This window comes from Sphaeramia orbicularis, chromosome 10 (assembly GCF_902148855.1).
Source record: "Sphaeramia orbicularis chromosome 10, fSphaOr1.1, whole genome shotgun sequence".
NCBI classification, from domain to species: domain Eukaryota; kingdom Metazoa; phylum Chordata; class Actinopteri; order Kurtiformes; family Apogonidae; genus Sphaeramia; species Sphaeramia orbicularis.
In genome coordinates, this window is record NC_043966.1 from 24,352,424 (window position 1) to 24,365,039 (window position 12,616).

Sequence of the window (12,616 nt, forward strand, 5' to 3'; positions counted from 1 at the left end):
TTACCCTAGTGTGCACCTCTACATATTAGATTCACATGGAGTGAGCAAACAAACATCATGTGAATAATACTAATGTGGCAGGCAGAACCAGTCCAAACCAGATGAACTGAATTGAGGACAGTGTCTTTGGCAAAAACCTGAGAAAATGAGGTTTTCCAGTTAAGACACATCACTTTAATATCATTCAGTGGAACTATCTATCAAAAACATGGAGATTCTACAAATGGGAATGTGGTTGTGATAATAACATACACCAGAGGACGAATGTACCCAAATATTTTGGGTTTTTTTATTATCAATTTTTTAGTATTTGTGCCACATTACAACTTTGCAGCATGACAAAAGAAAAAATATATTACAAAAAAAAAAAAAAAAAAAAAAGAAATGATCGCACAAACATTTCCTTTAACCTCATTCTATTAACCATTCTCAGACATCTGAGACAAAACACAGATAAAAGAGGAAAAAGAAGGAAACAAAAATAAAGGGATAAGTAATTTCTCTCAAAGCTCAGCCACCCATAATCTCAGCATGAGGAAACTGCTTCTACACAAGAAATTTACTCTTTAATTATATCTATACCAGTGGCTAAACATATAAAATACTGTACACATGTACTGTATGTGTATATATGAATTTATGAGGAAAAAGAGCAAGAGGGAAAAAAAAAAGTACAAGAATAGATTTTAACCCCCAGTATTATAATTGGGCACTCATTTTCTTCAGCAGGTTCAACCAGGAAACAATATTTTGAATTTCTACACCTTATAAAAACCTCTAAATATACAATCTCTTGATAAACTGAGCATCATTTCCTCATTGACAATGTCTCAGATAATTGCCTCTTCAGCTGCTAAACAGAGACACTTATTGACCATTTATAACTAATTCCATAAAAGAGGAATCATCAGCAAACAATGTGCGCAAGGAATGACCATATTTGACATATTTCCTCAAAATTGTTTAAGCTCCTGGCACTGTCAATGAAAAAAGTACCAGTTCTATAACTTTACATGAGTATTTCCATATTATACTACTTTCTGTTTCTACTCTGTTTATTTGACTACATTTCTCTCACAGATTTAGTTACTTCTTAATTTTCCATGTTTACTCTCCTTCCTATCCAGTGAAAACCACATCTGTCTATTTATTTAGTTGATTATTTATTTTAAAGCCTTGATCTGAATTTGTAAATCATGTTCTATGAGTGCTGCTATAGAAATAAAACTGACTTGTGGTGAATTCACTGAAGAAAGATATTATTTATCGGTTGAGAAAATAGTTTTGAAGCTAAATATGTTCTTTGAAACCTCACTTTTTGGAGACACATCATTCTAGGAGGGCAGCAATGCTACAAATATATGATGACTTCATAGAATATGATGCATCGCTGTAGATTAAACAAACATGTTTTGAAAATAGTAAATATCTACAGCATTAAAATGTTACACACTGTAATACAGCAGCTTCAACTGATCAAAAATGATCTTATAATGTTGAAAAATTGTATTTTTCATTTTTTAGTACATTTTGCTGGTAAAACTTTATTTCACTCCTCATTGCAGATCATGTACTTGTGGTGGAGTATTTGTGCACTGTTGTTTTAATGCTTTTACTTAAATTACACAAATGCTTCTTTCAAAAACTGCAAATAACTTATTGATATTTTGTGTCCTTATTAAATCTGACTGGAGCTACAAAAAAACAGAAATAATAAAAATTACTTGATTTTAATGTAAACATATCAGGAACTTTCACAAGATAAAAACACTTCCCTATTGGTGATAATATGAAACAACAGCTGTCTGATATAACAGGAGAGTGAATATTACATTACACTTCTTGTTCACAGATATATTCCTGGTGTCAGCTGTGAAACATCTGCATAAAGAAAAAAGAGAACAAAGCCATCTGTCTTCACAAATTTCCCGTGACAGAGCGTAAATCTTTTTCTACAAAAAAAAAAGATGGTGCTTTCCCAAAGGGAAGTCTGCCTGTCTTCCTGGACTAACCCTTTTACTTAACATGATATTTGACATTTACAGTAGTCTTCATAAACCTCAAAAAATACATGAATACAGCATAAGGCAAACATGTGCAGTAAAATAAAGACTGGTGAAACTCTCTTCGACACCTCACTTGACAGGTTTCTAGTATGAAAATGAACCAAAGTGACTTCAGCTTTTACAGACAGTGGCCAAAAATATTTCCTCCTCTGACTCTAAACACTGTTCAGAGTTTGAACAGTAGAAGCTGACTACGTGCTGCCTTTCACTCATCATTTCCTGTTTAACAAAACCTTCTTAAGTGAAGAAACTGTAAACTCAGTGAAATGATGAATCATCAACCTTAGGTCAGCATTGACGAAGGGATTGCTCCTCAAGTTGGAGGAGCAATTGGAATTTACTGAACAGAGCAAAAGAAATAACCAGCATCCACACAATGAAATAAAAGAAAGTCAAGACTATTATTTTGCATTTCAGATGATACAAAGATAATATTGTATTTGGAAAAAAATCAGTTTGACTTATGTGCATTAGAATTTGTTTTTTGCATTTCCTTATCTCCCAATTTAATCTAATCAGCTGTGAACAAAATATGATGTATATCATTTGTGAAAATCCTGGGATTTAGGACTGAAAAGGTCTTGCATCTATGAACTCAACTTTATGTGTCTTTAAACACTTAATCATTTATCGGAAGAAAGAGGAAAAAGACATTTTATGTCCTATGAAAACAGCAATTTCCTGCATTTTCTGTGGATATAGAAACTAGTTTTGACAAATAAATTGCACAAACTATGACTTTTTGGAGATATACCATGATAACATACAGTGCATACCTTCAGTAACAGACTTATACACTGATTGTTGCAGCAGACACTGGAGCGTTTAGCATTCATTTAACATACTTGAAAGATACAGGCAAATATAAAAAAACCCCTGACCTGTTCGTTCCACTTCATCCTACTCAGCTCATACCAGTCTGTTTGTTTTTTTGTTTTGTTTTTTTTCTTTTTTTTATGGGCTCAGCTGGCTGACAGGCAGCTGTCTGTACCGATAAGGCAGCAGCCGACACCAACTGTACTCCCAGTCATCATTGCCCATTTTTCTAACACCTTTGCTTGTGTAACCTCTTTTATTTGGACATTTTACCAGGGAGTATCTCACACTACTTTTTTTTTTTTTGTCCTACTTGTCTTGTCCAGCATCCTAACAGCAGAATGGTAGTCTGGTTCCTTTGGGTGCTGAACAAATTTGCTTTACCAAGGGTAACTTCATAAAGTATATGAAGCGCCCTTTGATATTGTACTGTGTTTATTATGAGTTTTGTTGAACCACATTTTGATGCCGGACCTGACATGGGGGGTGGGGGCGGGGGGGTAGAAGAAGGGGAGAGAACAAGAGAGAAGAAGGTGGCGAAGACCCTCACAAGAAAGTATCAACAATACAAACAGCAACAACCATACCAGTTTGGTTTTAATGTGAAGACAGATCTATGGGTGGCCACTGTTTTCGACATCATCCCACTCTTATGGTAAGAACGGGTACAACTCAGATTTATAGAGATTAATAAAAATTCAGTGATGGAAATAAATCAACTTAAGATCTTCCTATAATTAAATACGTCCACAAAAGAATAAATGGTCTGTGAAAAACTGCACAGATGGACATAAAAGAGCAATACAAAAACAACATAAATCATACCTGTATTTTTTAAGAATAGAACAGTCATAACAAGACCTCACACACTAGACTATAAATACATCACAAATGTGAATACGATCTGCTGAAGTGCATTGTCTGGGCTGTTAACACATACAGGTATGTTGATAGAAACATGACTGTTTCCCGATAAGATCAACTTTCTAGGAGCTCCAGTGTCTCTAGTTTTGACGGCTGCTTCAGCTTTAATGATGTTGAGGCTAAAAGTGACACCGTGGTGCCAAAAGCAGTTAGGATTCAGTAATCAGATCCTTGAATATGAGTATTAATACCGCATTGTAAAAATAAACCAAAAGGAAAAGGTATGCAAGTATTATCAGCTAAAGTAAAAGTATACGGTTACATTCCACCTTTTGTTTTATCTAGACTATCTAGGTTAAGGACAAATCCAGATAAAATAACTTGTTGGTAAAATATTTAGAGCAGAACCAGCTCAACAGTGACTTAAAAGTAGAGTCATTTATCTCACATATCTGCAGCTCAAGAATCTGGTTAAAAGTTATAACATGTTAAGACATATGTCACCATCTCAAAGAAAACACTACTCAAACATTTTCCCACATGTATTAGACTACTTAAACAAAATTACAAAATGTATGAATAAATACAGATATACTTCATAACTTCAGTGATATATGACATGTATTATTTATAATTACACACTGGGTATAAAAATAGATCACAGCTGAATGTCATGTATGTACTGGACAGTCACATGATATTCATCTTCACTGTCTGTCTTCACTTTCTGACAAACTGTCCTTCAGTTTGACAGAAAATTTCATTGAACTCCAAGAGCTTTATCTAGAAAGTTAGCAAAGTTTTTTGGCTGTCCAGGTAAGAATGGCAGGAGAACAGAGAGGTCCATGGTCCGCAGGGTTTCTGTTAGGGTGCTGAAAGATTGGAGGAGAGAAAAGTTACTCATGTTTCACTAAATAACTCGGTCATGTGTCTGCATATGTACACCATCAGACGAAACACAAACCTGCATGTACAGTATAGTGAGTGTGAGTCTGCGTGGAGCTGTCGCGCCAGCTCCATTTGGTGGTTGTTCATCAGTTTGTCATTTACTACGACCAGCAGTGGCTTCCCTGCACCGAGCGCCTCCAAACAACTTCCTGCTCCTGAAGAGAAAAACAAACCCACCTTTATTCATGTTTCCAAGAACTGCTTCTTGTGCCCTTTAGCAAGTACTGCTTTCCTTTCATTGGTTTCCATTTGTTGACACCCTTATGTGTTTACGGTCACTTTTCTGGGTAGTATGTGCACACAAATAACATGTCTGTATTGAGTTACAGATGATGAATATTCATCATAAAAATGACAAGTTTATACTACCTTAACAAACTAAAGGTAAGTTTTCTGTAAAAGTATCATACAAATATAACTCTTAAACTAGGGCCAGGCAATTTATCTAATTAATTTCAATTAAGGCCTTGCTTTCTGAAAATTATTAAAAGATTCCTAAATTCCAACATTTAGATTATTATTCTGGAGACATTTTGGCTTAACAAATAAAATTAAGGTCCAACCAATTTTGTTTCTTGTAATACTAAATGTGAATGTGTTTCTTCTACAGTTTGGTTTTGGTGTTCAGTTCATGTAGGCAGAAAACAGCTGATGAAAGTCATAAATCACCCATAACACTGGGGAAAAGAATTGTGTTAGAAATTATTCAAAGCAGTTAAATAAATTACATCTAAAAATATGAAATAGTGATTCCATAAAATACTCACACTTTACACTTGATTAAAACACTTTTTAAGATACCAGATTTTAGGTATTTAGACTTATATTTGGTTTAGTTGTATTTATTTTGTTTCCAACTATAGTTAAATGGTGTGTTACTTTTGTAATTTACAGATGAATACTTCAAGTTTTTGTTACTCGTTTATTTGGATATAAGCAGAGCAATATAGAATAAAAAGGATAAAAGAAATAGGCCTTTCTAAGTTGTCATTTTACCTAAAGTGTTTACTTACTGAAATTATAGAACATAAATGCACTATATTATGATATGTAACATAACTAGGACATGAGATATTGGTTATATCACACAACTCTACAAGGGAGACAAGAAATCTTACTGAACAGGCTGGAGTTTCATGTTTGTACGTGTCTGAACCATGAGCTGGAGTGAACACTGAATGAGCCCTGTTGTTGAGGGGAGGTTATTTCTTCACCTGCGTGGCTGATGACGAGATCAGCTCCCTTCATCTCGTCTGCTATGGAGTCTTTAAATCGAAAAGCCTCCAGTCTGATGTTTGGACAACTGTCGGGAGTCGGGAGGACCGATCCTCTACCGACCTGAAGGACCAGACGCTCATATCCACGAGCTTTTAAAGTCTGAAGAGGGAATAAACAGAAACACATGACAGCAAGATATTAGACAAGAAATACATTACTTTAGTAGTATGGTTTTCATCACACGGAGATACTGTCCATTGTCCTTTTTTCTTTTTTTTTTAATATATTTTTTATTTATTTTCCATTTTAATGAATATATGATCATAAAAACAATACAATACTCCAAACAAACAAAAAACCCTTCTAACACCCCCCCCCTCCAAAAAAACAAAAAAAAAGCAAAACAAAAAACAAAAACATTGATAATAATATCAGTATGTGCATTACATGTTGAGCATACACACATTTCAGGGAACATTAATATGCATACAGACACATATATCCAATGCATCATAAGGCCATAATTCGGCAATCCTCTTCATTTCTATTTCTATTTCACAATACTAACACTCTGCCCATTATCTGTTATCAATAGCTCAGCTGACAGATGGGACTGTTGTTAATTATTCTCAAATTAAGTTTCTAGACTAACCCTGTGCTGGAGCTCCCCTACACAGCCTGACCAAAAACATTCTACACCTAGTATGTCTTGAGTGTCTTTATGTTGATGATGCCATTCATTCACCATGGCATCATTTATATAAAGTTATGCAAATCACATTTATTCATGTCAATTTTTGGACGTAGAATGTTGCTCATCCTAGACCTGACAAAGTGAATCAACTTCAGATCATAACACTGCCTGTAGCATGTACTGTAGGCACTAGGCATGATGGGTAATCCCTTTATCACCCTTTCATCATACTAGAGCTGTAACCGATTAATCGATTAGGTGCTTGAAGCCAATGCAAAAATTCCTGATTCGATTAAACAAGTCGAATTGATTGAAGGGAGATATTCTATTGCAGTTTTCCTGAATTGAAGCTTCTTTGTGCGTCACAATAAGCGTCCATGTGAAACACAACAGTGGAACCAATGTTTAACAGCAGAGAAATGAAGGAAACAAAGCTTTGATTCAGGAAAATTGTGGTTGAATAATTTTTTTTGGATCACTGAGTCGTTTAATCTGTTGCAGCTCTACATCATACCCTAATGGAGCCATCACTCTGGAACAGGGTCAGTCTGGACTCATCAGACCACATGACATTTTTTTCCTTTAAAACACAGTCCAATCTTTATGCTCCCTGGTAAAATGATGGATATTTAAGAAAACAGAAGCTACGCACTGCATCAGATACAATTAAAAAATGTGTTGCATCTAAACATATTAATCCCAGTGGCAATTATCCAATGAAAGGACCTTAATATTTGTTTGGTTAAATCCAGGTGCAGACTTTCATTGGTAGTATTATAGGTTTGATTTCATATTTCTGTTACTCATCAAAATAAATGACAACAGCTTTGTGTATTGTATTGAATTACAATAAGCTGCCTACAAACAAAGTTTTGTATTTTAACTTATCAGAGTTTTCACAAATTTCTGGGGGTTCTGGTGGTCAAATTACAGAGGGGCATCGTGGGATTAGGTCTGTGTATTGCCAAGAATCTGGTGATGCAATACAAATCACAATACGAGGATCACGATACAATATAACACGATATATCATGATACTGTTAAAAAGCAATTTTTTGTTTCTTTTTTGCTAAATGATTATTTCTGTGAAGAATTAAATTACACCAGAAATCTGCACAAATACTAAACACATTTTTATCTGATCCCAACAGAATCTAATGCTATATGACAAAATGTTCCTGTGTTCAAACTTAAATTATGTTTTACAGACATTACAGTTTTAGATCCTATTCAAATGTTCATATTCTATTAGTTCAGAACAAACATCAGAAGATTATTTTTGTGCAATTCCAATAAAGGAACTAACAATATTTAATAAAAGAATGTTAAATAATAATAAATAAAATATAAACAAAAAAGAAAAACAAAACAACTAAAATGAACCTCCACAATTCTACATTTGAATAAACACTTAAAAATATCGATACAGCACTTTTTAACATTGATACAGTATTGTGAAATGAAATGTCGCGATATATTGCAGAACCGATATTTTCTTACACCCCTACGTGGGATTAGGGGATCTTCGACGAAAAACTCATGTCAGTAATAATATTTATAAAAACACATGATTTGTAGATATTATTGTCATTAGGAAGGAAAAATCCAAGAAATATGCTAGCTGATAAGGTAAGTGTAAGTCATTTCTTTTTACTAAAGACTGAGAAAATGTTTTATTTCCACTTTAAATATAACTAAATCTTTTCTGTAAAGCTCCAGTAGTTGGGTTTATGACAAGAGTATCACTAGATATACACAAAAACTATATGGACTCAACTCTTCAGCTATACTTCTGTACTACTGAATTCAGTTGCTTCATTCAGTCTCATAGTTACAGGGGTGTAAAGTCATACACCATGGGAGGAAATCTTAACACATTTTGGACAATTCTAGGCTTCCAAATTTGTGGGAACATTTTAGAGAAGACCCTTTCCTGTTTCAGCATAACTGTGCCCCAGTGCACAAAGCAGGGTTCATAAAGGCTTGCTTGGATGACTTTGGTGTTGAAGACCCTCACCAGAACCCTGACTTTAACCCTTGCGTACATCTTTGGGATGAACTAGGACTGTGAGCCAGGTCAGTGTCTAAACGGGCAAAAATCCACACAGACATAATTCAAAGTCTTGTAGAAATGCCTTTCTAGAAAAGTTGAAGGTGTTACAACTGGAAAAGGGGGATCAAATCTAAGGTAATGCCTATGAATTTAGAATGGGATGTGTCACTGTAAGGTCTAGATGGTTCATTCCTTTTGTCCATACAGTATAACATCTCACTAGAATCTAATCTTTTGCCTATACTGGAATTGTATTTATTAATTTTGTTGAATCTATTTTTATTGCACTCTTACTCTTTTATTGTTGTTGTGTTGTAAAGCACTTTGGTCAAATGCGCTCATCATCATCATTATTATTATTATGTTAATAATAATAATAATAATAATAATAATAATATTAATAATAATGATAATAATAATAATAATAATAATAATAATAATAATAATAAATGTTAGTAAACTAATACTGTTCCTTGCATGACTGTAAATAAATGACAGCCAAACATAAAACTCAGCAGCATTTTTCCCTTTACATTCAGCTAAAGTGACAGAATGAAACCCCTGACTCATTATATGTTTATATCATATTTTTTTGTCAGTAAAGCAGATATTACACGCATCCTATTATCATATGCAAAACATTATACAGTCACGGAAAAATGTGTACACTTAAAATGTTTGTATATATCTTTAATTCTTTTCCAGTCGTTTATTTCCAATTCAAACAGTTAAATGTACTGAGTTATTTACTACCACACTGAAGATAAAACAGTCTACCTGACTTTATTCTCACATTTGGACTTCTGCATCATAGTTCTGATTATTAATGGACACGTGGCCTGATATTCACTTAAAACAGCTTTGTTACAATATAAACAGGTTCGCTAGGGGTTATAATAGTATATAAATAAGGACTATGTATTTCATTGTGTTTGCCTTTACACAAACTTTACCTGCAGGAAAATATTTAAGGTATAAAACTCGCCTGAAGAGCGTCCGAGCTCGTGATGCGTTCAATGAGCTCATCAAAGCTCGTAGTTCCGACTGTCACGAATACGGTTTTCATATCTGTTTAGTTTTTAAACTCTTTATACTATAAGGCTTGCAGCTTCCACTTTAGACACCTCATCCTTTTCCAGCTGACACATGAAGTCACTACTGCTTCCGCCTCCGAACGGGTTTCACATTACACCGTGCTGCCACCTACAGGTCTGGAGCTGTAATGTCCTCTAACCCTGCAGTCACTGTAAAGAAGGCACTGTGGGTTATAGATGTTGATAGCTGTAGTTACACGTGATATTACTGATATGTATGTATGTAGTGTATAATGCATATGTTTATACAGCACTTATAAATGTTACTGTTCCATTGTAGCCTGTTATTCATTTTGTTTTACTTCACTGTTTAACACAGTGAAACTGCATTTACCTCAAAGTGAAGGAGTACAATGACACATAATCATAACACCAGTGAGGTCAGATTAAATAGATTATATTATCAGATTAGATATCAGATTAAAACTATCTGTTACAAAGGGAGTGACTGAATACATCTGTAGATCTCTTCCTGCTGTTCAATGTTCAGTGAAGCTCACAAGTAAAACTCATGCGATATGTAAAAGAAAACACGTCTGAGTTACTGGTATAAAACCAATCTGTCCAGTACTGACAGAGTGCAGACATTCATTAATAAAACAGAATGTAAACAGATTTCGAGCTGCTGGGATTTCATGTGACACTGCACAGAAAACAGGAGGAGGATGGGGGTCAGAAGAGGTCAGAGGTCATGGATGATGGAGAAGGAAGTTCAATAAAATACTGAAGTTCACCACATGATGAATTCAATGCAGAAGACAAGTCTCATGATGAGGAGGAAGGACCTGCCTGATGGACGGATTCATCTGCAAATTAGAACAAATACTTAAATCACTGACTACACAGACTCATGACAAAAATTAACAAATTAATAAGTCTGATATAAGTGTTTGTGGCAGATTGTGGCTGCTGATTACAGATATTTTCCCAGGGTATCAGATACTTAAAACCTTTTTGTGACCAAATTTAATTGTGTTTAATCTTCAGGTCAGTTGTATATACGTGATCCTGTGCAGAGGGAGGTTTTATGCAGCTACCATTATAAATATTAGAATGATTTCAGGTTTAAGGTTTTCTTAGGTCATAAATGTGTACTTTGATACAGAGGAGCTTGACTCGCTTTGACAAAAATAAATAAATGAATGATGGATGGATAAATACAAATAGCATTTCAGATATCTGAGTTATACCCTGTACACTGTACCTGTACACTTCATTATCATCACTTTGTTTTGTGCCCGTTCTGGCCTGTATAATTCATCAGACAGATCTGGGCTGCGTGTGATGTTCCACTTCCTGTACCTGAACATGCATGTGCTCAAACCTGCTGACAGTGCTCCTGGAGGAATCAGGGCATTAAAGTTTGTCCCTGACATTGACAACTGGGCTCAGGGACCTGTGTCACCTCACCTGTCCGCCATGAAAACCTGAATCAGGTTAATGAAGGGAGCAGGTGTCTTGAGATGAAGTGAGATAAAAATGAACGCAGAAACTGTTTTTTTGTTTCGTTATTTTGCAGCAGGTCCTAAAATCCTTGAGATAAAATTTGGATCAAATAAAATACACTATGTAAAATTAAACATGTGTAAGAAGTATAAGTAACAGTGATTTAATGATTACGTATGTGATTTTGTCAAGTTTACATCTCAGGTTGTAAATGTTTTAGGGTCATAGAGCTGTTTCTATTGGATCACATTACATTTTTTTACAGAGTAAAATGTATAAGAATACTGTAATACGTGAATTAACTCATTCTGAACTAAGATAGAGGAAGAGTTTTCTCTAGAGGAATTTCAATACTGACCTCAACAAGGCCATGAGAGGTGTAGAAATGTCAGATGTAACAGATAAAACAAAATGAAAAATGACAGAATGACACTTATTTGTGTTTTTCTTCTTAAAAATGCATAAGAAAAACACAATGACAAAAAATTGAGGGAAAAAAAAGATACAACATAAAAAAAATGTAATGGGTCTGATTCACGGCCTAAATTTGTGAATTTGTGGCCCAAGGAGTCACAACATTTATACTTTGGGTCTTGAGCTGAGAAAGTGTGGGACTGTTTCTCTACACTTGGGGTGTCAAACACTATTTACAAAGTGCAAAAATTACACTGAAGATACAAACACATAAAGTCACAGGCTATTTTGCTCTTATTTTACTGGTCTGGCCTGCTTGAGATCACATTGGGCTGTATGTGGCCCCTGAACTAAAATGAGTTTGACACCCCTGCATTAGACTATTACATTTGTTCCGCTGGATGAACATTTTCTTGGATAAGATTTGTTGTCTTAAAACATAAGTACTTTCATAATTTTATAATCATGACTCATGTTAATGTAGTCACTGCAAGACAGAGGGTTCTGTGTTCTATTATATCCAGAAAAGTGTCTGTTGAACACTTTGATGCCTTCATGAAGATGACTGTAAAATAAACATAAAAGGTGTGAATGAATTTGACCTTTAAATCATATTGCAAGTAAATGTCTGAGTCAAATTTGGCAATATTTTGTTTTCAGATTCTCAGTCAATCTGAAAATGTGTCTGATCACTGATGTTGCCAATATTCTGCCATGAGATTTTCAGTTTATTAAATATTTCAACTTTTTTTTTTTTTTTTTGCCTCTAATCAAATTTGTTTCCTTTTTCTTTTAAATGGAGTAAAATTACATCAAAACTCTTTTTCTTTCTTTTTTTAACCATTTTTATGGAGAAAACCTTTCCACAAGTTTTTAAAAACTGATAAAATTTTCCTCACCATCTTTCTGTTAATCCTCTATAGGGTGCTCATGGAAATACTCTGAAATTCAAAATTTCAACTGTAGTGTGTTATTGGACGTCATCTACCTCCTCATTGGTTGC

The 12,616-nt window shown here is 34.5% G+C and overlaps 1 protein-coding gene across 2 annotated transcripts; it reads right to left on the reverse strand.

Moving 5' to 3' along the window:
* Nucleotides 1-1,247: 1,247 nt before the first annotated feature.
* zgc:92907 (UDP-N-acetylglucosamine transferase subunit ALG13 homolog) lies at nt 1,248-9,812 on the reverse strand. 2 transcript variants are annotated; one of them, XM_030145559.1, is made up of 5 exons: nt 9,645-9,812; nt 5,909-6,071; nt 4,711-4,849; nt 3,470-4,618; nt 1,248-2,985 (listed from the first exon to the last, which is right to left on the reverse strand). In XM_030145559.1, exons 1-4 carry the CDS (start codon nt 9,723-9,725, stop codon nt 4,507-4,509), a joined length of 495 nt encoding a protein of 164 aa, XP_030001419.1. In that variant the 5' UTR covers nt 9,726-9,812; the 3' UTR covers nt 1,248-2,985; nt 3,470-4,506. The 2 variants fall into 2 exon arrangements, with proteins under 2 accessions (XP_030001419.1, XP_030001420.1); XM_030145560.1 differs by having other exon boundaries at nt 1,248-2,974; nt 3,465-4,618.
* Nucleotides 9,813-12,616: the final 2,804 nt, after the last annotated feature.

Excerpts from the sequence above, each read along its gene's own strand:
- zgc:92907 (XM_030145559.1), bottom strand. The coding sequence starts at position 9,725 with ATGAAAACCGTATTCGTGACAGTCGGAACTACGAGCTTTGATGAGCTC. Across the intron at positions 6,072-9,644 it reads CGAGCTCGGACGCTCTTCAG|ACTTTAAAAGCTCGTGGATA; the intron begins GCGAGTTTTATA and ends TTCCCTCTTCAG. Across the intron at positions 4,850-5,908 it reads TCTCGTCATCAGCCACGCAG|GAGCAGGAAGTTGTTTGGAG; the intron begins GTGAAGAAATAA and ends TTTTCTCTTCAG.